At 37.9% G+C, this 23,019-nt stretch overlaps 1 protein-coding gene and 1 pseudogene across 1 annotated transcript; one reads left to right on the forward strand and one right to left on the reverse strand.

The window, feature by feature from the left end:
* Window positions 1–1,957: 1,957 nt before the first annotated feature.
* LOC112184790 lies at window positions 1,958–7,813 on the reverse strand (annotated as a pseudogene).
* A 14,005-nt stretch (window positions 7,814–21,818) lies between these two features.
* Window positions 21,819–22,728, forward strand: LOC121051913. The gene is made up of 3 exons (XM_040515524.1): window positions 21,819–21,867; window positions 21,953–22,051; window positions 22,229–22,728. Exons 1-3 carry the CDS (start codon window positions 21,847–21,849, stop codon window positions 22,571–22,573), a joined length of 465 nt encoding a protein of 154 aa, XP_040371458.1. The 5' UTR covers window positions 21,819–21,846; the 3' UTR covers window positions 22,574–22,728.
* Window positions 22,729–23,019: the final 291 nt, after the last annotated feature.

Here is a 23,019-nt window from a genome sequence, read left to right on the forward strand (position 1 = left end):
TAAGAATGCTCGAGCAGTCATCTTGATGTGACGACACATGGATAAATCACTCCGTTTGGAGTATACGTCGATTAGAGGTGCAAGAGAATTATGGGTAGCGCTAGAAGAGTGTTTTGGCAATGTCCAAGATTCCCTCCTCCCTGATTTGAAGGTCCAATAGAGCAACCTGTGTGTTGTTGACTTCAAAACTGTTGATGAATATAATTCAGAAGCTCTTCGCCTCAAATCCATGTTGAGGTTTTGTGGACAGCCTGTCATAGAGCAAGCGCTAATTGAGAAAATTATCTCCACCTTCCCCGTCTCAACAATCTTGGTATTAAAGCAATATCGAAACGAATACAATGTTGGACGGATCACGAGGTTTAATAGGCTTATCAATGTTATGTCCGTTGATGAAAAACATGATAACATACTCGTGTAGAATTATAATTCAAGGCCCGTTGGAACTAAAAGCATTCATGAGGCGAATTATAATGCACCCAAAGGAAGGTGTAAGGAGCGGAACCCTAAGAATAAGGGACATGATGGGTGTGTGGGTCCATATAACCTCCCTAACAAGGAAGGTAACCGCAACACTGGAGCGGGTACATGTGGTGGTAACGCTACACGTGGGAGAGGTGGCCGTGGTTCCGCCGGCTATGGTAGTGGCGCCATGGACTGTGATGGTGGCGCCAACCCTCCTAGGGAACGTCCATAACGTGCACCTCAATTAATGGGAGGCAAGCACAATGACACGTGTGTCATCGATGTGGATCAAGTGAGCATTGGTTCAAACAATGCATAGCAAGCGAGCAACTAGCTGCAAGATACAAGGCATACAGGGACCTGATGGAGCAAGAGGTCTGCCTTGAAGAAGAAGAAGAAGAAGAAGATGGTGAAGACGTCAATCTCACCATAGAGGACTTCATAGCTGGAGATGAAGTGCACAAGGATGCCGGAGACTTTGATTGGATTAGTCCTTTTTATTTTCCAAGTATTATGTAATGGCAATTATGCCTTAGTCAATAAATGACATTTTGTTTTTAACTCTTTCTCACTAGGCTCACCCAATTAATTGTGATGTCTAGGAAAGGTTTGAACTGAGAGAACGGTTTTAAAAGAGAGCTTTGCTCCACCAAAATCTCGCCTTACCATACCTGGTCACAACTAAATTGGAGTTACCAAATGGATTGAGTGACTACAATTTGTCTAAGTTTGATTTTTATTTTTTGGATTAGACTTTGGTTAAGAAACTTTGATGTAATCATTGGCTATTTTTATTAATAAAGTATCATTTTATTATTTAATGTCTTGGACATATTTTAATTCCGAACTTTATTATTTTCCAGTATGTTTCCTGGAGAGCTAGAATGCCTCATGGATAGTGCAACCACACATACTATTCTTCAAAGTAGGCAACTTTTTCTATGGATGACGCCTACTCGATCTTCTGTGACTACAATGGCTAGATCATCATGGTAGAGGACCAGCCCAATTTATGTTGCCAAATGGTACAAACATTAATGTCACCGAAGTTCTATATGCTCCTAGGGCCAGAAGAACCCTATTGAGTTTTAAAGATATAAGAGCCAATGGTTTTCATGTGGAAACACATTGTGAGAATGGACAAGAGTTCCTTTGCATTACCTCTAATGACTACGGATATAAACCAGTATTAGAGAAATTTATATGTCGCTCTAGTGGGTTGTATGCAACCACTATCTGAATCATTGAATCCAACTGTCACGCCCAGAATTTGAATAATAAATTCAAATCCGAAACATGAATATAATAACCAATACAAATATCATCCTGAATTTTTTTTTATAAACCAACATCTCACAAACCATAACACAAACCTCGTAGCAAACTATCTCTCAGGTCAAATATTACAATACCAACATAAATAAAACGTTGGGCTCAAAAGAGTCTTCAAACACACCAAAACAGACCAAGTGCTGACCTCAACCCTGCTGCCCTACTCAGCTTGCTCTCCACCCTGATTATCCTGACCTGCAGGATTATCCGATACACCGTTTGAATAGTGTACCGGGATTGCAACAACACAAAATCCGGTAAGCTTTTTGCAAAGCTAGTGAGTAAAAAAGACATGAACGGTTGATTTATTAAATCACAATTCTTTTAACTCAAGTAAACAACCAACAATCTCAACATCCACAAAGAAAACGTCAAACAACTCACGGAAAAACAACAAGGAATACATTCCCTCAATCTCCTAACCACAAATATCACCACTTTGGTCCCATCCCACAACATGTTAGAGCTCTAACTACGTCGTACCTGTCACCTTGGCCTAGGTTCAAGTAACAACATATTCTCAGGTTAACTTAATAACCCTCGAACTTTGGACCTCCCTGTCCTCAAAACAATATACTTCGGTTAACATTTAACCGTCGAACTTTGGACCTTTTCCCTGTCCTCAGAACACATACACTCCAGTTATCATTAAACCAAAGAACCTTAGACCATTTGGTCCTCTGAACCCTATATTCTGTACTTTCTAATCAACTCACAAGGTCAACATACTTATCAAAAACATTCATCAATCATCATTATCACAATTAATCATGGCAATTGCACAAACAATATCATATCATAACAAGCTATCACAATTGCACACACACCTCAATGTCACACCATTTCATATATAATCACGTATATATATATATATATATATATATACGTAATCATCCACTCAGGAATGACCACTAATACCAACTATAGTTCACACGGAGTAAAAACCAAGAAATTCATTTTTTATATACTTAAAAACTCATTCCTTAAATCCATTTTTCATGCATAGCAATTAATTGTGCAATAAGAAAATTCGGTTCGTAAATGAACCATGTGAGATTTACTCACCTCTAATCCTACTGCATCATCTCAACAGCTCAAAATACGATTCACAATCGTCCGCCAACTCAAACCGTCAATCACCTAATCAAATACGGTCTCAACTGAGCACACAATTCATAAAACGTACTTATACGAAGATCCAACGGTCGGATCTTCACCCGTGACCACACAAAGTCATCGGGACATTCCTACGATCAATATATCAAAACTACTAGTCGATTGGACGATCCGATCTTCACAGATCACAAATCAAACGATCGAAATTGTAAAATTCATAACTTAATCATACGATCTCCAAAATTTACATGCTATATATAGAAATGATCATATCGACATATAGAACATAAAAATGGGCAGAAACTGCCCTTGGGATCCCTGGAGGTGGCCGGAAAGGCCGCCGGAGATAGGGACAGATCCGCTGTCGACCACCTCCTATGGTGTCGGGGCCGGGCTTTTCCTCTTCGTTTAATCATTTTGAGCAACTTTCATAACTAGCTTGAAGTCAGAAAATGAAAGAAAGTGGTCGAAAATTACCTAGAACAGTCCGGTTTGGCCGGAAATTTTCCAGAAACCGGCGAGCTCCAGTTCGACGTAAAAACTTCCACCACTCACCTCGATCCCTTCTGGATACTTGTTCAAAAACTCAAGGCGAGTTCACCAGGCCAAGAATCACAAGGAATAGTGGTCTGTAACTGGAGATATCTGGATCGAAAGGTTGTTTTTCGATCTAGAAGGGTTGAGCCCTGACGAACGTGAAATCGATCTACCCAGGTCCGTTCCTTCTTGGTGCTTGTTCAAGAAGTTGAGGCGAGTCCAATGAGACAAAAATCACGAGAATTGGTGTCCTGTAACTCGAGATATCTAGATCGACTTGAAATCGGCTCAAAACGGAGCCAAGTCCACCGTCACCGCTTTCAGCCTTGTTGAGGTGCAAGGCTGCCACTGGCAGTTGCGCAAGGTCGAGGAAAAGCTAATAGAGGTGGTCCGACGTCTTAAGGAGGCATGAGGAGGGAGAGATCAGCTGGTGAATAATTGCTCTGTTTTGAGCTCGTTTCGGCTGAGAGAGAGAGAAAACGAAAGAGAAGAGGAAGAAAACAGCTGACAGAAATGGAAACCCTAAATGGGGAAAGTTTCCAAAAATATATATACTAAACTTGGAAATTATTCTAAATGAGATAACTAATTCATACAAATTCCGATCCTTGTGTTCCGCATAAGCACGGACTCGTATCGACGAGCTCTACAACTTTCATGAAGGAAGTTTTCCCAAATTTCGTACGTATCAAAAGTCGATTTGTCGTAACTCTAAATAATGTTCGGTTTCTAAAATAAAATCGTTCGAACTAATTCCACAACTTCTCCAAGCTTCGAACTCGCTCCCACTACTGCGAAATCATTTCTAAAAAACCATGGAATTTAATTTGGATTTTTTCGGGGTATTACACCAACCATGTCATGAGAGACGACTTATGGGATTCTGACACATATAGGCTTTGGCATGACCGTTTGGGGCACCCAGGTCGTGATATGATGATCCGTATACTAAAGAATTCACACGGACATCCATTTTTCAAAACAAAAAAAAAAGTCAAATCCAAAATTCGGTCTAAGGAAGGGCACTCGCGCCATATGGCACCTCTCCTAGGCAAAACCGGCCATCATTGGCTGGAGTCGCCTACCCCCTGGGGCCCAAAGTTGGCTTTGACGCCACCAATGCCTCCTTGGCCCAATTTTATGCTTCTATAGCTTATCTTTCGTTTTGGAAAGTCTGCTCTTTAGCAAAGTTAGGATCTAAACCATCCTATGCAAAGGACACTAAAGAAAATATACCATTCTTATAAATAATCCAAGGTGATATTTGTGGACCTATTCAACCATCTTGCGCACCATTTAGATATTTTATGGTGTTGGTTGATGCATCGACACGCTGGTCACATGTCATGCTATTGTCCACAAGGAACGCTGCAGTTGCTAAACTCCTTGCACAAATGATTAAATTAAGGGCTCACCACCCTAATCATCCGATTAAGTCAATACATCTTGACAATGCTGGGGAGTTTACATCAAATTTTTTGATGATTATTGCTTGTCCATTGGGATTGAGGTTGAACATCATGTTCCTCATGTTCACACCCAAAATGGCCTCGTAGAAGCCGCCATTAAAAGACTTCAAATGGTTGCTAGAGCATTGGTTATGCACACCAATCTCCCTGTTTCTTCTTAGGGCTATGCAATATTGCATGCAGCCGTGCTTATTAGTCTGAGGCCTACTGCCACTCAACCTTTTTTTGCGTCCCAGATGGTTACTAGATATGAGCCTGATGTCTGACACTTACGCATACTTGGGTGTGCAGTTTATGTGCCAATAACGCCGCCACAGTGCGCCAAAATGGGTCCTCAAAGACGATTAGGCATTTATGTTGGATATGACTCTCCAACCACTATCTGCTACTTAGAACCCTTGACAGGCGATCTCTTTACCTCTAGATTTGAGGATTGTCACTTTGATGAGACAGTCTTCCCGTCGTTAGGGGGAGATAAGAACACTAATGTTCAACAGGAACGATAGGAATTGTCGTGGTCTGTCCCCACTTTGTCTCATCTTGATCCCCGAACAACACAGTTTGAAATTGAAGTGCGGAGAATTCTCGATCTTCATAAAGTAGCAGATTCGATGCCTGATGAGTTTTCTGATATCGCTAAAGTGACGAGATCACACATACCTGCTGGAAATGTACCTGCAAGGATTGATATCTCCAAAAGTGGAGGATATGACGCCATACTTAGGGGAGAAAGGCATGGCGCCGCCGTCCCTAGTAGAGATGGCATTGTGGCTAAGGCTAGCCTCCCTGCAAGGAAACGAGGGAGGCCTAAAGATTCGATGGATTCTTGTCCAAGAAAGAAAGCGAGCTTGGCACAAAAAGATTCATTAATCATCGATATAGATAATCGGTCTCATGAAGATATTCCAGATTATGGTTATGTCTAAGAGACATCATTGGGGGATGTTCCAATCTCAGAACTAATTCTAGAGAATGAGAGATCTCCATGAATTACACTAGTGTACATGAGACGTTGAAGAGAAACTTTATTATCCTTGATGATGTGTTTGTATATTCTATTTCTCAAGGAATCATAGAACATAATGATATCGAACCTCGCTCTGTTGAAGAATGTTAACGAAGAGCGAATTGGCCTAAATGGTGAGATGCGATCCAGGCTGAATTGGATTCACTAACAAGGGTAAATAGTTAAATATGATACCTGTGATATCTTTAGGAAGTCATGTGCTTTCTTAAGTATAGGTCCAAATTCATTATGGAGATTCCCAGCAAGAAAAACTTGGATTGCAAGAGAACAATCCCAAGTCTGGCTACCAAAACTCTGAATCTTGATTCCATCTTCACCAAGCCAAATATAATCATCAAGTCTAGGAAGATGCTTCTTAAAAGCTTCTCCGCTAGGATCCTCAACCCAATAGGCAAGCATCGTCAATGGCTGTCCAAATGAAATGGCATCCATTATTAGATCATTAGAATTAACCAGCAGGAACATATATACACCCAATCACCCATGACTAGGCCAGCTCTCACCTTTTCGATACATCCAATGGTAATGTAGCGACTGTTCTCATCTTCATAATGGATTTGGTCAATGGTAAATTGAATAGCATTGTCTCTGATCTTCTTAAAGGCCACCAAGCAAGAAGACGCTCACAAACATGGTAAAGAGTGTCCCACATAAAACGTTGTACCCTTCCATGAGGATAGTAGTTATCTTCCTACATTAATCAAATAATATGTATACCAGTTTGTTTAAGCTTGCATAATGGTATGGACTAAGCCACCAAAACATAGAGTCGCCTTTGCACAATGATGGCGCACTTTACTCCACTTAATTTCACTGTAAGGTTCACAGTAAATTTCTTGTCTCAATTGTTCAACGAGAGGAGTGATTGGGCCAACAATTTTTTTTGCATAAAAGTAGGACATAGGTAGGTAAGTTAACCTACAGTAGCACAACATCTTTGCTGCAATGCACATGTGAAGTAGTACTAATAACATGTGAAGTGGTACTAATAAGAAATAGAAAGTACTGAATAAAATTTTGCAGACTAATTATATTTATTTTTAAATGGATGAAAAGGAAGCAGAGTGGGGTAAGTCCAAAACTCCGGGGGTATATAGGGTTGCATCCTTCCCAATCATAAACACCAAGTATCTGTAACACAACAAGTAAACTCAGCCAACGATATCACGCATGATACAAATCCAGCATAAAAGCTGGCTTGCTTTCTAGTATTTCATATCGCCAATCCAGGTCTTTCCCCATGAAGCAGAATATTGTGCACCATTGCTGTCAAGAATCCATTTTCGGGCCCTTGCACAGGCATTATCTCAACCACCCTCAGTGCCTTCTCCAAGAATACGCATCATGTTGAAGGAAATCGACTTATGTGTGCCTAATCAAACTAGGATTAGTTCCATGATTGTAATAGGAGAGAATGTTCTAGAATTCCTAGTCCTATTCGAATAGTTTTCCTTGTACCATTAGAACATGTATTTTGTAATCCCTATATATAGGACTCCTATTCTCAATAATGAAATACACAATTCTCTCATCAATCTCTCTCGAATCCTTTATTTTTAAACACGTTATCAGAAAAATACGTTATCAGCACGAGCCCTAACCACAAAAATTCAAAACCCAAAACTGAAATCTTCCTCACCATTAACTTCACCACATCTGCACCTAGCCCGCGCTAGCCTACCTCCTACTACCCTTGCAGCTCTGTCGCATGCCTGCTGCCCTCGCAGCCCTCCCTGCACGTCAGTCTCCCTGTTGCCATCTCGCGCCCATGCGCCTGCTGCTCCTGCAGCGCTTCTGCAAGGCAACTCTCGGCCCCTATGTTCGGCAGCAACTGCTTGCTGCTGTCCACACACCTACCGCACACCATCAAGCCATCCAAGGCCTTCCCACTTAATCTACATCAACTACAAGTTCAAGATTTCAAGGTTTCAAGCTCCAAACAAACAAGTAAGTTTTTAAAATTAAAGTTCCTGCTTTTGAAATTTACTTTCTTCTTCTTTTTCTCGGGGACTTGCAACCTCCCTTCTTCTACATCCCACCTTTCTTATAACGTGGGTTCGATTCTTGAAAAGCGGAATCGTGGGGATTCATGCTATAAACGAACTAAGAGCGTCCGTAAGCATCAATTTATGACCATATAAATATCATTGTTTCCGTCTAATCCAAAATTTCGTGGAAATCGATTTCTTGGTAGCATTGCTCGGAAATCTTGTTATTTATTAGTTGTTGTGGAAGTTTTAACTCCGAAACTAATATACTTCTTCTTCTTGTTTTTAGGATGTCGAAACTGAAGCTCGACTTTCCAATACTTGACTCAACTGGCTCAGAATATCATAGTTAGGTCACGAATGTTGAAAACTATCTCACTTCAAAAGGGATCCTACCCGCAATTCAAGCACCAAACCCTGCGCTTATTTTTGAGCGTACGGCTACAAATAATGCCACCGCTCTCATCTTGATAAGACACCACATGGATAAATCACTCCGCTTGGAATACATGGAGATCAAGGATGATAGCGAATTATGGGTTGCGCTAGAAGAGCGCTTTGGTAATGACAAGGACTCCTTCCTCCCCGAATTGAAGGTTCAATGAAGCAATCTACGATTTGCCGACTTCAAGTCCGTAGCTGAATATAATTCAAAAGCACTACGCCTCAAAACCATGTTGGGGTTCTGTGGACAACCCGTCATGGAGCAAGAGCCAATTGAGAAAACCCTCTCCACCTTCCCTGTCTCAGCAATTTTGGTACCCAAGCAATACAGAGGTGAGTACAATGCTAGACGAATCACGAGATTTGATCAGCTTATCAATGTTATGTCCGTACGTAGCTGAAAAACATGATAATATCCTCGTGAAGAATTATAATTCAAGGCCAATCAAAACTAAGAGCATTCAAGAGGCGAATTATAATAATGCACCCAAAAGAGGGCGCAAGGAGAGGAACCCTAAAAATAAGGGACAAAACGGATGTATTGGTCCATACAACCACACTACAAAGGAAGGTAATCGTCAAAATGAAGCACAGACATGTGGTGATACATGGCAACATGGGAGAGGAGGCCGTAGGGCTCCAGGACATGGTGAAGCCATCTAAGGCTGTTGGAATGGAGTCAATCCCTCTAGGGGATGCCAACCGAGTGAAAACAATGCACCTCAATTAAAGGGAGGCAATCATAATGACGTGTGTCATCGATGTGGATCAAGTGAGCATTGGTTCAAGAAATGCAATGCAAGCAATCAATTAGCTGCGCGTTCCAAGGTATATAGCGACCTAAGAGAGCAAGAAGTCTATCTTGCCGAAGAAGGAGATGATGGTGATGACAATGATGTCAACCTCACAATAGCGGACTTCAAATCTGACAAAGAATTGCATAAGGATGCTGCAGATTTTGATTAGTATCCTTTATTTTTCCAAGAATTATGTAATGGAAATTATGCCTTAATCAATAAAATGACTTATTGTATTAACTCTTTCTCACTAGGCTCATCCAAGAGTAATTGTGATGTCTAGGAAAGGTTTGAACTGAGAGAACGGTTTTAAAAGTGAGCAATGCTCCACCAAAATCTCGCCTTACCGTACCTGGTCACAACTAAATTGGAGTTAACGAATGGATTGAGTGACTACAATTTGTCTACGGTTTGATTTTTCTTTTGGATTAGATTTTGGTCAAGAAACTTTGATGTAATCATTGGCTATTTTATTGATAAAGTATCGATTTTTTTTTTTTTGAAATGTCTCAGACATATTTTAATTTCGAACTTTATTATTTTTCAGTATGTTTCCCGGAGAGCTAGAATGCCTCGTGGATAGTGCAACTACACATACAATCCTTCAAAATAGGCAATTATTCCTATGGATGATGCCTACTCGATCTTCTATGACTACAATGGTTGGATCATCACAATTGATTCATGGTAGAGGACCAGCCCAATTTATGTTGCCTAATGGCACAAATATAAATGCCACTGAAGCTCTTTATGCTCCTAGGGCTGGAAGAACCCTATTGAGCTTCAAAGATATAAGAGCCACTGGTTTTGATGTGGAAACACATTGTGAGAATGGACAAGAGTTCCTTTGCATCATCACCTCTAATGACTATGGACATAAAAGAGTCTTAGAGAAACTTATGTGTCGATCTAGTGGGTTTTATGCAACCATTATTCGAATTATTGAATCCAATCATGTTATGAGAGATGATCTATGGATTCCAACACATATAGGCTTTGGCACAATCATTTGGGACACCCAGGTCGTGATATGATGATCCGTATATTAAAAACTTCACACGGACATCCATTCTTTCGAACGAAAAGAAGTAAAAATCATATTTTGGACCACAGAGGAGCCCTTGTGCCTCACGGCACCGTCCCCCTCCAAAACTCGCCATCACAGGCCGACGCCACTGTCCCCCTGTTGCCCAAGGGTGGCTTTGATGCCACCTATGCTCCTTTGACTCCAATTCCTACTTCTAAAGTCCATTGTGACTTCATGACTCAACCAAAATCCTCATTGGTTGTTTCTAAAGCCCATCATTCATTCTACAAAGCCTGCTCTTTAGCAAAATTAGGATCGAGACCATCCTATGCAAAGGACACTAAAGAAAATATACCATTCTTGCAACGAATCCAAGGTGATATTTGTGGACCTATTCAACCACCTTGCAGACCAATTAGATATTTTATGGTGTTGGTTGATGCATCGACACGCTGGTCACATGTCATGCTATTGTCCACAAGGAACATTGCATTTACTAAACTCCTTGCCCAAATTATTAAGTTAAGGGCTCACTACCCTGATCATTCTATTAAGTCTATAAGACTAGACAATGATGAGGAGTTTACATCAAAAAACTTTTGATGATTATTGCATGTCCATTAGGATTGAAGTTGAACATCTAGTTCCTCAGGTTCACACCTACAATGGTCTCACAGAAGCCGCCATTAAACGACTACAAATGGTTGCCAGAGCATTGGTAATGCGCACTAATCTCCCTATTTTTGCTTGGGGCTATGCAATATTGCATGCAGCTGTGCTTATTCGTCAGAGGCCCACTGCCACTCAACCCTTCTCTGCGTCCCAGATGGTGACTGGATATCAGCATGACGTCTCACATTTACGCATATTTGGGTGTGCAGTTTATGTGCCAAATGCGAAGCCACAGCATACCAAAATGGGTCCTCAATGACTATTAGGCATTTATGTTGGATATGAGTCTCCAACCATTGTTCGCTACTTAGAACCCTTGACAGGCAATCTCTTTACCGCTAGATTTGCAGATTGTCACTTTGATGAGACAATCTTCCAGTCGTTAGGGGGAGATACGAACATAAATGTTCAACAGGAATAACAGGAATTGTCGTGGTCTGTCTCCACTTTGTCTCATCTTGATCCCCGAACTGCACAGCCCGAAATTGAAGTACGAAGAATTCTCGATCTTCATAACGTAGCAGAATCGATGCCTGATACGTTTTCTGATATCTCTAAAGTGACGAGATCACATATACCTGCTGCAAATGTGCCTGCAAGGATTGATGTCCCTAAAATTAGAGGACATGATGCCATCTCAAGGGTACCTGAGCATGGCGCCAATGTCCCCTCCCATGGTGACGTTGTGGTTAGGCCAACGGCCCATGCCATGAAGTGTGGGAGGCCCATAGGTTAGATGGATTCTCGCCCAAGGAAGAAACCGAGTTTGGCACAAAATAATCCATTAATCACTGAAATAAATAATCCATCTCATGAGAATATTCCGGATTATGGTTATGTCCAAGAGACATCATTGGGGGACACTCCAATGTTAGAACCAATTCCAGAGAATAGAGAGATATCCATGAATTACACTAGTGTACATGATGACGGATAGAATTCTATTGCTATTGATGATGCCTTTGCAAATCATGTTGCAAAAGGAATTATAGAATATGATGATATCGAACCTCGCTCTGTTGAAGAATGTTAATGAAGAGCAGATTGGTGTAAATGGAAAGATACGATCCAGGCCGAATTGAATTCACTAGCGAAGAGACAAGTATTTGGGCCTATAACGCAGACACCCCCAGATATAAAGCCTGTTGGCCATAAATGGGTCTTTGTTAGAAATTGTAATGAGAAAAATGAGGTGGTTAGATATAAAGCCTGCCTCGTGGTGCAAGGTTTCTCACAACGCCATAGAATCGACTATGAGGAGACATATTTTCCTATAATGGATGTTATCACGTTTCGCTTCCTTGTCAGTGTGGTAGTTTCTGAAAAACTTGACATGCAGCTTATGGATGTGGTTACAGCATATGTCTTTGGGAACTAGATTCAGAGATATCTATGAAGGTTCCAGATGGACTTCAATTACCTAAATCAAGTAGCTCTAAACCACGGAGCGCGTTTCCTATAAGATTGAAACGCTCACTATATGGATTGAAACAATCCGGATGGATGTGGTATAACCGTCTAAGTGACTACTTGATTGGGAAGGGATATGTCAACAATGAAATATGCCCATGTGTGTTTATTAAAAGGACAAGTTCCAGATTTGCAATTATAGCAGTTTATGTTGATGACATGAACCTAATTGGAACTCTAGATGAGTTAAGAGAAACTGCTAAGTACTTGAAATCCAAATTTGAGATGAAAGACCTTGGGAAGAAATCGAGCACCGTAGTGATGGGATTATGATCCATCAGTCAGCGTATACTCAGAAATTACTAAGGCGCTTTAATGAAAATAAAGAAAAGCTTGTGAGTACTCCATGATTGGCCGTAGTCTTGAACCCAGAAAAATCCGTTTCGTCCAAAGGATGAGGATGAAGAGTTATTAGAGGCCGAAGTGCCCTATTTAGGTGCAATAGGCGCATTATTATACTTAGCTCAATGCATAAGACTAGATATCTCATTCGCAGTGAACTTGTTAGCTCGACATAGCTCTACGCCAACACACTGCCATTGGATTGGTGTAAAGACAATCTTTCGATACTTGAGAGGTACGATTGATATGGGCCTATTTTATCCCTACAGAGAAAAGAGGAATCATAGAAAATTGGGATCGTACCCCAAGAGGCAAGATGCCGCCGTCCATAGCATGACCGTCGGCCATGCCGCCGCTATCCAAGGTGGCCGGCCGGAGTCCTCCTCCTCCACTTCATAAAAATGACAATGATGTTGATGGGTTTTGCTGATGCGGGGTACCTTTCTAACCCTCATAAAGGTTATTCCCAAACCAGTTATGTCTTTACCATGGGAAGCACTGCGATATCTTGGAGGTCTACAAAATAGACCCTCGTTGCTACTTCCTCAAATCATGCAGAGATTATTGCTCTACATGAAGCCGTGCGTGAATGTATATGGCTAAGGTCTGTAATTAGACATATTGGAGGAAGTTGTGGTTTGAAGACTACCATAGATGGACCTATATGCATTTATGAGGATAATGCAGCTTGTATTGAGCAAATGAAGTTTGGTTTCATCAAGGGTGACAACACCAAGCATATATCGCCTAAGTTCTTTTGTAATCAGCAACAACAATCACTTCTAAAGATTGAAGTGAATCAAATCCGATCAGAGGATAATGTAGCGGACTTATTCACTAAGTCGTTACCTAAATCCACCTTTGAGAAACATGTGAAGTGCATCGGATTGAGAAAGTTATCCGAACTCCAACGATTATAGCGATCAGGGGGCACTACAACAGAAAGGCTTTTTAGCGACTAAGTTTTCTGCGAGGAATTTATTTTCCTCAGTAAATGTCACTTTTTACGAGGAATATTTCGATTTCTCATTAAATGTCATTAGGTTTTCTACGAGAAACATATTTTCCTCAGTGTACACCACTTTCCACGATGAATATTTTAGTTCATCACTGAAGGTAACCATAATTCGGTCTTCTAAATCATCATGTTATTAGCGAGGAAATATGAAACATAGGTGAGGAATGTTTTCATCGCAAAAACGACATTCAACGAGGAAATAACGATTTCGTCGTTATTAGTTTGGCGCAAAATTATGTAAAACCCGCCAAATTCAATAGCGACAAAATTATGGTTTCCTCACTAAAAGACAGACTTTTACGAGGAACTATTTCCTCGTCAACAGAAGTAATTAGGGAGGAAATAACGATTTCGTCGTTATTTGTTTGGCGGAAAATTATGTAAAACCCGCCAAATTCAATGGCGACAAAAGTATGGTTTCCTCGCTAAAAGTCTGCCTATTACGAGGAACTATTTCCTTGTCAAAAGAAACAATTAGGGAGGAAATAACACTTTCGTCGTTATTTGTTTGGCGGAAAATTTTGTAAAACCCGCTAAATTCAATGGCGACAAAGTATGGTTTCCTCACTAAAAGACAGACTTTTACGAGGAACTATTTCCTCGTCAACAGAAGTAATTAGGGAGGAAATAACGATTTCGTCGTTATTTGTTTGGCGGAAAATTATGTAAAACACGCCAAATTCAATGGCGACAAAAGTATGGTTTCCTCGCTAAAAGTCTGTCTATTACGTGGAACTATTTCCTTGTCAAAAGAAGCAATTAGGGAGGAAATAACACTTTCGTCGTTATTTGTTTGGCGGAAAATTTTGTAAAACCCGCTAAATTCAATGGCGACAAAGTATGGTTTCCTCACTAAAAGACAGACTTTTATGAGGAACTATTTCCTCGTAAAAAAGAAGCAATTGGCAAGGAAATAACGATTTCATCATTATTTGTTTGGTGAAAAATAATGAAAAACCCGCCAAATTCAATGGCGACAAAAGTATGGTTTCCTCGCTAAAAGTTCATCTTTTACGAGGAACTATTTCCTTGTAAAAAAGAAGCTATTAGTGAGGAAATAACAATTTTGTCGTTAATTATTTGGCGGAAAATTATGTAAAACCTGCCAAATTCAATGACGACAAAACTATGGTTTCGTTGCTAAAAGTCCGTGTTTTACGAGGAACTATTTTCTCGTCAAAAGAAGCATTTAGCGAGGAAATAACGATTTAGTTGTTATTTGTTTGGCGGAGCATTATGTAAAACCCGCCAAATTTAATGGCGACAAAACTATTGTTTCCTCGCTAAAAGTTTGTGTTCTGTGAGCAACAATTCCCTCATCAAAAGAAGCATTTTCATAGGACAATTACGATTTCGTCTTTGTTAGTTTTGTAGAGAAAATTGTATAAGACCCTCCAAATTTAATAGCAATGAATGATTTCCTCGCCATCAATACATTTAGCGAGGATCTATAATTTCGTCATTGTAGATTTTGGTGGGAAAAAAATATAATTAGGGGGGGAATTGGCTGTATTAAAAAAAACAGACTACCATATTATTTTTTGGCGGGCACCAAAAAAAAAAAACATAAAACAAAAACCAATATTATAAATAGATAACGACCAAACCCTAACATTAGTTTTCTCTCATAGCAGCTTTCTTTGTTGATCCAAAAAATAATTTTGCCACAATTGATATAGAATCATAGAAAGTTACCCAAAAAAAAATACATAAAACAAAGCTAGACAAAAAAAATTCTATTCTACAGGTAAAAGAAATAAAAAAACTGCACTGTTTATAAAAAGAGTGGTTCTATTTAGACCTCCGTATTTGCTATATAGACCTCCTTTAATTTTTGAACAATTTTATTTCCTACTTTACCCCTCTGGAACTGGAACCGTTGCACATGTCTTTGTCTTCTATCTTATCCTCCCTGTATTTCCCAGTTTGTTTCATAATTGTTATCTACAACTTCACTTCTTTTAATTGAAATTGGGATATCAGTCGATTATGACAATTGAATAAAGACGCTTCAACTTCTTGATGTGAGTTTACTTTTATATGCCATAACCATTTCTTATTATTTGTTTTAGTATTATGAATTACAACTTGATTATCTAGCACCATGACCTGATACAAGGTTGATTTCCTAATTATACCAAAGATTTTATAGGGAGATCCATTATAAGAATATTGATAAGAGTCTGAGAATATTTTTCAAATACTTGATCAGCCATGGCACAGGCCAATGACCCCAAACCCTCACTGTGACTGTTGTTAATTCGCTTTAGGGTAGGGTGATTGATATCCAGCAGTGGGGAAAGAAAGAAGAGAAACTAAGAAACAAATAATGAAAGAGAAACAGAGAGATAGGGAGGGAGGAGAATATGGAAGAGTGTGGCCTCAATTTTTAAAGGGGCATAATAGGAAAAATAAATTTTAAAAAATTTAAGGAGGTCTACATAGTAAATGTGGAGGTCCGACTAGAATCACCCTTATAAAAAAAAGAAAAAAAAGACATAGAAAATGGTCACGAAGACAGAAAAAAAAAAATAGAGAATGAAAAAAAAAATCATGAAGGTCTTCTAAGTGATTTGAACACTGAAGAATTGTGCAGCGGTCTTACTAACTGAACTAGCAAGGCATTCGTTATACATAGCTTCTAATATATACATATATATGGCTCTTCTATTGATGGATCCCTTTTTTGGGTCATGTTAAGCGATCACTTAGTAGACCCACTTTTCGAACATAAATTCATATCTTAATTGTTCAGTTTTTAGATATATATGAGTAGATCATCTCTGCAAATTTTTAATCAAATTGATAAGCATTAAGGTATTCATAACTGTGATTTACAATTATGAACACAAAGGGTTCAGGTTGACAGATTCAGTTCGTCCATTGATTTAATCTAGTTCGATATCTTAATGATAATCGATTTGGCTGAAAATTTGCAGAAATGATCTATACATTAAGTCCTAAAAACTGAATGGTCGAGATGTCGAAATACGATGGATAAGTGGGTCTCATAAGGGATCCCTTAGTGGAAGTGCCCTGTGTGTGTAGGGCACTTCCACTAAGGGATCCATTTTTTGGTCTTTTCTAGGGATAAGGCATTAGAACAACTTTTCGATTATATTTTGCAATCTCAACCGTTCAGTTTTTAGGTCCTAATGTGTAGATCACCTCTGCAAATTTTAAGTCAAATCGGTGATCATTAAGGTATCCAACTAGATAAAAAGACAAAAGAGAGAGATCCCTCACTATATATATATATATATATGTATGTATATATATATATATATATGTATATATACATACATATATATATATATATATATAGGGCTTCCACTAAGGGATCCCTTTTTTTTGGTCTTTTATAGGGATAGGCATTAGACCAACTTTTAGATCATATTTTCACATCTTAAGGCTTCCACTAAGGGATCATATATATATATATATATATATATATATATATATATATATATATATATACACAGATCCTATTCAGAGCGGAGCCCCGCTTTGAAAATTAACGTGTGAAGTTCTAGTTTTGGGTCACTCTTCGGTCGCATATCCACATCTCGACCATTCAGTTTTTAGGTATTAGTGTATAGATCGTCTCTGCAAATTTTCAGCCAAAATGATGATCATTAAGGCATTGATAATTGTCTTAAAGCTAGTACGGTTCAGGTTGACAGATTCAGTCCGTCCATTGGTTTAAGCGAGTTAGATACATTAACGATCATCAGTTTGGCTGAAAATTTGCAGAGATGATCTATACACTAGCACCTAAAAACTGAACGGTCGAGATATGGATATGAGATCGAAAAGTGACCCAAAACTCGAACTTCACACGTTAATTTCAAAGTGGAGCTCCGCTCTGGATAGGATCTGTATATATATATATAGGGCTTCCACTAAGGGATCCCTTTTTTTGGTCTTTTATAGGGATAGGCATTAGACCAACTTTTAGATCATATTTTCACATCTTAACCGTTCAGTTTTTAGGTCCTAATGTATAGATCACTTCTACAAATTTTCAGCCAAATTGGTGATCGTTAAGGCATCCAAAACTGCAATTTACACGAACGGACCGAATCTGTCGAACCGGAACCGTTCGTGTTTATAATGGTAAATTGCAGTTTTGGATGCCTTACCGATCATCAAATTGGCTGAAAATTTGCAGAAGTGATCTATACATTAGGACCTAAAAACTGAACGGTTAAGATGTGAAAATATGATTGAAAAGTTGGTATAATGTCTATCCTATAAAAGACCAAAAAAAGGGATCCCTCACTAGAAGGGCCCTATATATATATATATATATATATATATATATATATATATGGCTGCGGACGTCCGTTCCTAAGCTAAGAAACGGATTTCCGGTTTTGACCCATTTTTCGATCACATTTTCACATCTTAACCGTTCAGGTTTTAGGTATATATGAGTAAAACTGAACGGTTAAGATGTGAATATGTGATCAAAAAGTTGCCAAAAAATGGAAATCCGTACCTAAGCTTAGGTAAGGACGTCCTTAGCCAAGAAGGACTACACACACACACACACACACCTTTGTGTGCAGGCCTTGTTCACAGAAGGGTCTAATAACCCGCTGACCGATTCTACCTCATTCGGATCCACTCTAGAGAATTCTTCTTCGAAGGGATTGCGTCTCGAATAGATTGTATCTCAAAAAGATCGTACCTCACTCGGATTTTTCCTTGAGGAAATCTCTCTTCAGTCAGATCCTCCTTGAAGGGTTTCATCCTATCAAGATCCTCCTAGATAAATTATTTCCTCCTCGACTAGATATTCCTATCTTGACCAATATTTCTACCTCGACCAGATATTTTCTCCTCAACCGGATATTTCCTCTTTGACTAAATATCTTCACCTAAACAAGATATATCTCCTCCCAGATAAGAAGTCTCCTTATTGAGATACAATCTAACATATAACATGTTATGAATTTTTCCTATTCCTATTATTTGAAGGAGGTATACTGACAGTCCTAATACATTAAGGGTAAATGATCTATAAGAGGTACACTGACATATGCTGCAATAACATTACTAATGAATGACATGTCATAAGTTCTCTACAATTTAGGATATTCACCATCATAAAGATACCCTAAATCCAATTTTATTTTTATAAATGGCATATAGAAGGATTCGAGAAAGAGAAGACTGAAAAAAGAAAAGAAAAAGGAGAAGCGGGACATTGAAAACCCAAATGACAGAAGGCGGGGAGGAAGAAACAAAGGCGCTAATTCAAAAGGAAAAAAATTAAAGATAAAACCTAAGGAAACAGAACTCTATCTTTTTGGCACTAGCTTCTCGATCTAATCTCTGACGGCGTTCTACCAAAGCTCTGTCTCTAAGGCTCCTTCTCTGAATCTTCAATCTTTGAAGTTCTCATCTCTGTGAGTAAGATTAGATTCATCTTTCTTCCTCCCTATATATTATTCTTGTATAGCTTGATTAATCAAAGTCTTATTTTCTTGTAGGCTAGGTTGTTCGTTGCTCTTCCAATTGTTGAAATTTTTGGATTCGATACAGCTCGGTTGATCAAAGCACCAACCATCGCATTCTTTGCTCTGTTAAGGGGTTAAGCAACAGGTCAATTGCACTGCACTTGATTTACTGTTATGCGCCATGAGTTAACGAATGCATAGAAATTTTATTTTATCTTCTTAAATGGCATTATGATGAATTAAATTATGATCACTATATATGGCAGAAACTTATAGCCTTACTTATTATATTAATTTTGAATAGATAGGATTGAAAACCTGTTGCTTAGATTAAATTATTGTTGCATAATCCTCGACTGATGAAAACCTCTTGCAGAAGTAAAGGAAGCAAATTAAAAATAGAGGAACAAAAAAGAATTGTTTTCTTGATTGCGAGGTGTTAATCGGTTTTGTTCTATAGGTGAGAGAGTCACTTTGTCTTTCTTGGAAACTGTAGAATTGTTAATTCATGGGCATTTAAGAACAACAGTAGATGAACTGGATAGACTAATATGTTCTCACCATATTTGCTGATGCAGGACTTTCAGATTAGGTTGCTTTCTATTGGATTTCTTATTTGCTCATAAAAAGGTGAGAAATTTGATCTGTCTTAATGAATTCTTCCATTCAAAGGTGAAAGGGAGTTGGTAGCTTTAAGTTTCAGCTTTTATTGGTTTTCTTGTTTCGTTTTCTGGGTTCGTAAGCTATGCATACCAACTGTTTGATTTAAGTTCTGACTGAAATTCTATTAACTGTTCACTGACGCAGCTACCTGTTTTTTTGAAACTGAAATTTTCTGTATCATGATCATTTACCTAACTACGAGCAGCTATAACCTTTAATATACCTTAATATTAATTTTTTGTTGGAGGTTTTAATATTTTTTTTTTTTGGACTAAACCTTATTACAATTTATGATTTTTTGGGATTGAGATTTATAATGAAAAATTGTAGTGGTAATTATTTTATTTATATTTATTTGAGGTTTATTAATGCCTTTTTGACTAGTGCTTTCTTATATATCATTATGGATTTTTTATTTATTATTATTATTTTATAAACAAAGAAGTTTGTTATTTGTTGATTTTGTATTTTTTATAATAGTAGTCACAGGATGCGCCGTTCAAATGTGTCTAACATTCAAAAGCCTACTATTGGTATGTGTCATATTTTCTTTTTTTATAAGTTTAGAATTCATTTATCTGGTTGACTAATTAATAATTTAATTTAACATTTATGTATAACAACAGGTAATGCACCGAGTAAACGCTTTCGTGTAGCAGCTGCTGATCTACCATCCCCAAATTCTGTAAGAGATGGATTCGGTTCTACTTTAGGTAATTCTTCAATTTTTGTTTTCTTACAACAATATTTACATAAAGTTAGATTTAATTTATTTATTTGACTCGTATTGATTAATTTAACATGTGTGTAATAACAGGTAGTGCAATGACTAAACGCTGTCGTGTGCAAACTACTGATCAGCCATGCCAAAATTCTGTAGAAGATGGACTCAATCCTGCTACTGGTACCACTACAGAAAGAACTACGACTGGTAAGTAGTGTTGTAGTCTTATTGAATTAAATGTTTATCTGTTCAATTATTTATGTACTAAAAAGTGTAGAGAAAAGAGAGCGAAATGCAATTTTGTTTTCGTGAATTGCAAATTAGAAGGGTATACCTAAATTACATGTATAATGACAGGAGTCAGAATTAGTTCACGTCTTCAGCATCAAAATACTAATGATCAGCTATTGATAAATGTTACAACTGAAAGGCAAAATGATAATGTGATGTCAGCTAGTAATCAAGAGCATCCTGCAGGTATGCACAATATTATATATGTTGTTATATTTTGAGAACTAAATATTTATGTGTACTTCATTAATTAAGAATTATGTTAAAGGTCTAAGAAAAAAGGTGCGGGGAAAGACAAGAGGAGTTAATGTAGATAAGGTGCTTTCCCAGTTGAATGCTAAAATACCTGTCACTCTGACCGAGCAAAATGGCAGGCCTACAGGCCCATATGCTGAAATGTTGGCCAATGAAATTGGTTTCACAGTTCGAAACCATGCCCCACTAAATGTGGAAAAATGGAAGAAGATTCAGAAAACTGAAGTGGATAAGTTAATTAAAAGAATAACGGTGAGTGGTGGTTTATTTTTCTGAAATGTACGTTTACATTGATTGTTTTGATTAAATATTTTGTTTGACATAAAATTATTTATATGCAGAACAAGTTTGACATTAACATGTCTCTCCCTTGGGTTGAGAGATATGTAATTACAACATGTCAGACTGTATTTTGTAATTTTCGCTATAAGTTGAAGAAACATTTTGAGAAATTTTCAACAATCGAGGAAGCAATTGAAAACAAACACGATGATGTTAAGACTCAAGAAGAATGGGAGTTTCTCTGTGCTCGTTTTTCTAGTGAAAAGTTTCAGGTACAATATTATTATTATTTTTTTACTATTTTTCAACACAGTTCACTTTTCTGTTATATTAGTTTTCTTTTTCATTCAAATCCCAACTCACTGTTTGATATTTCATAATAATTTTCAGATTCGTTCAGAGAAGAATGCAATAAATAGGTCAAAGTTGACACATCACCACAAAGCTGGGTCAAAGTCATTTATGTCTCACCAAGAGCAAATTGTGAGATATCTATAAGTTTTGTTAATAAATTTATAGCTCAAATATATATTTGTAGATGTTAAAAGAATGTGTTTGAATGCAATAGGTAGCACATAATGGAGAGATGCAAGGTGCAATTGATCGCTTTGAAACAGAGTACAAAAGCATTAAAAAAGGTTGGGACTTGGGAGCAAAAGCAAAGTGGGTAAGTAACTTGTTAACGATGCATACGTCAGGACAAAAGCTCTATAATGTATATATGTTGACAATGAGTATAGGTGAAATTAATATAAATTTTCTAAATAGGATTAAATTGATAAGGTTGTAATTGAGAAGTTGCATATCATATCTAACTGTATATATATATATTTTTTATTTGTAGGATGAAATGATTAAGATGCGAATTGAGACAACTCAACCTGATGGGACTCGAACAATGACAGATGATGAAATTTGTGCCAAAGTCCTCGGAGTCAAGTCAGGCTACATCAAGGGTTGTGGTTTTGGACCTAGACCTGCACCATTAAGGGTCTCTCATTCATCGATCAATGAAATGTCTGAAAAGAACAAAGAGTTGCAAGAACAGCTTCAAGAGACCCAACACCTTGTGGGGACTCAACAACAAAAGATTGATGCACAAAATGAGGTGATCCAAAGATTGGAGGAGCAAGCAAAAAAGTTTGAGGAGTTCATGGCTAACTTTTCCAGGCAACATCCATCAAGTTAGTATCTTTATTAGAGAACTTAAACGTGGAGAAATGGTTTTTAGATCATCTTGATTTTGATATTAGTTTTAGACTATTTTTGTTACTTCTTATGGTAGAGAACACTTTGATTCTTACTTTGGTTTTATTATTATAAGATCTATTATTGGTTTGTCTATTTTAATTAGTTTTAAGTATTTTGATGTAATATGATAGAGAACAACTGGGGACAAAATCATCTGTATTGTCAACATTTTCCTCGTAATAAGCAATCAATTGTGACGAAAAAGAATTCCTCGCTATAGGCTATAGAATGTACAATGACGAAAAGTAAATTTCATCGCTATACATTACACAACTTATGATGACAAAATTGAATTTCCTCGTTAAAGATTATAATATGTACGACGATGAAAGTGAATTTCATCGCTATAGGTGATACAGCTTATAATGATAAAAAGTAAATTTC

The sequence above is a fragment of the Rosa chinensis genome, chromosome 2 (genome assembly GCF_002994745.2).
Source record: "Rosa chinensis cultivar Old Blush chromosome 2, RchiOBHm-V2, whole genome shotgun sequence".
NCBI classification, from domain to species: Eukaryota; Viridiplantae; Streptophyta; class Magnoliopsida; order Rosales; family Rosaceae; genus Rosa; species Rosa chinensis.

Coding starts and splice junctions, on each gene's coding strand:
- LOC121051913 (XM_040515524.1), top strand. CDS start 21,847: ATGTCTCACCAAGAGCAAATT. Junction 21,868..21,952: donor TGTCTCACCAAGAGCAAATT/GTGAGATATCTA, acceptor TGAATGCAATAG/GTAGCACATAATGGAGAGAT. Junction 22,052..22,228: donor TGGGAGCAAAAGCAAAGTGG/GTAAGTAACTTG, acceptor TTTTATTTGTAG/GATGAAATGATTAAGATGCG.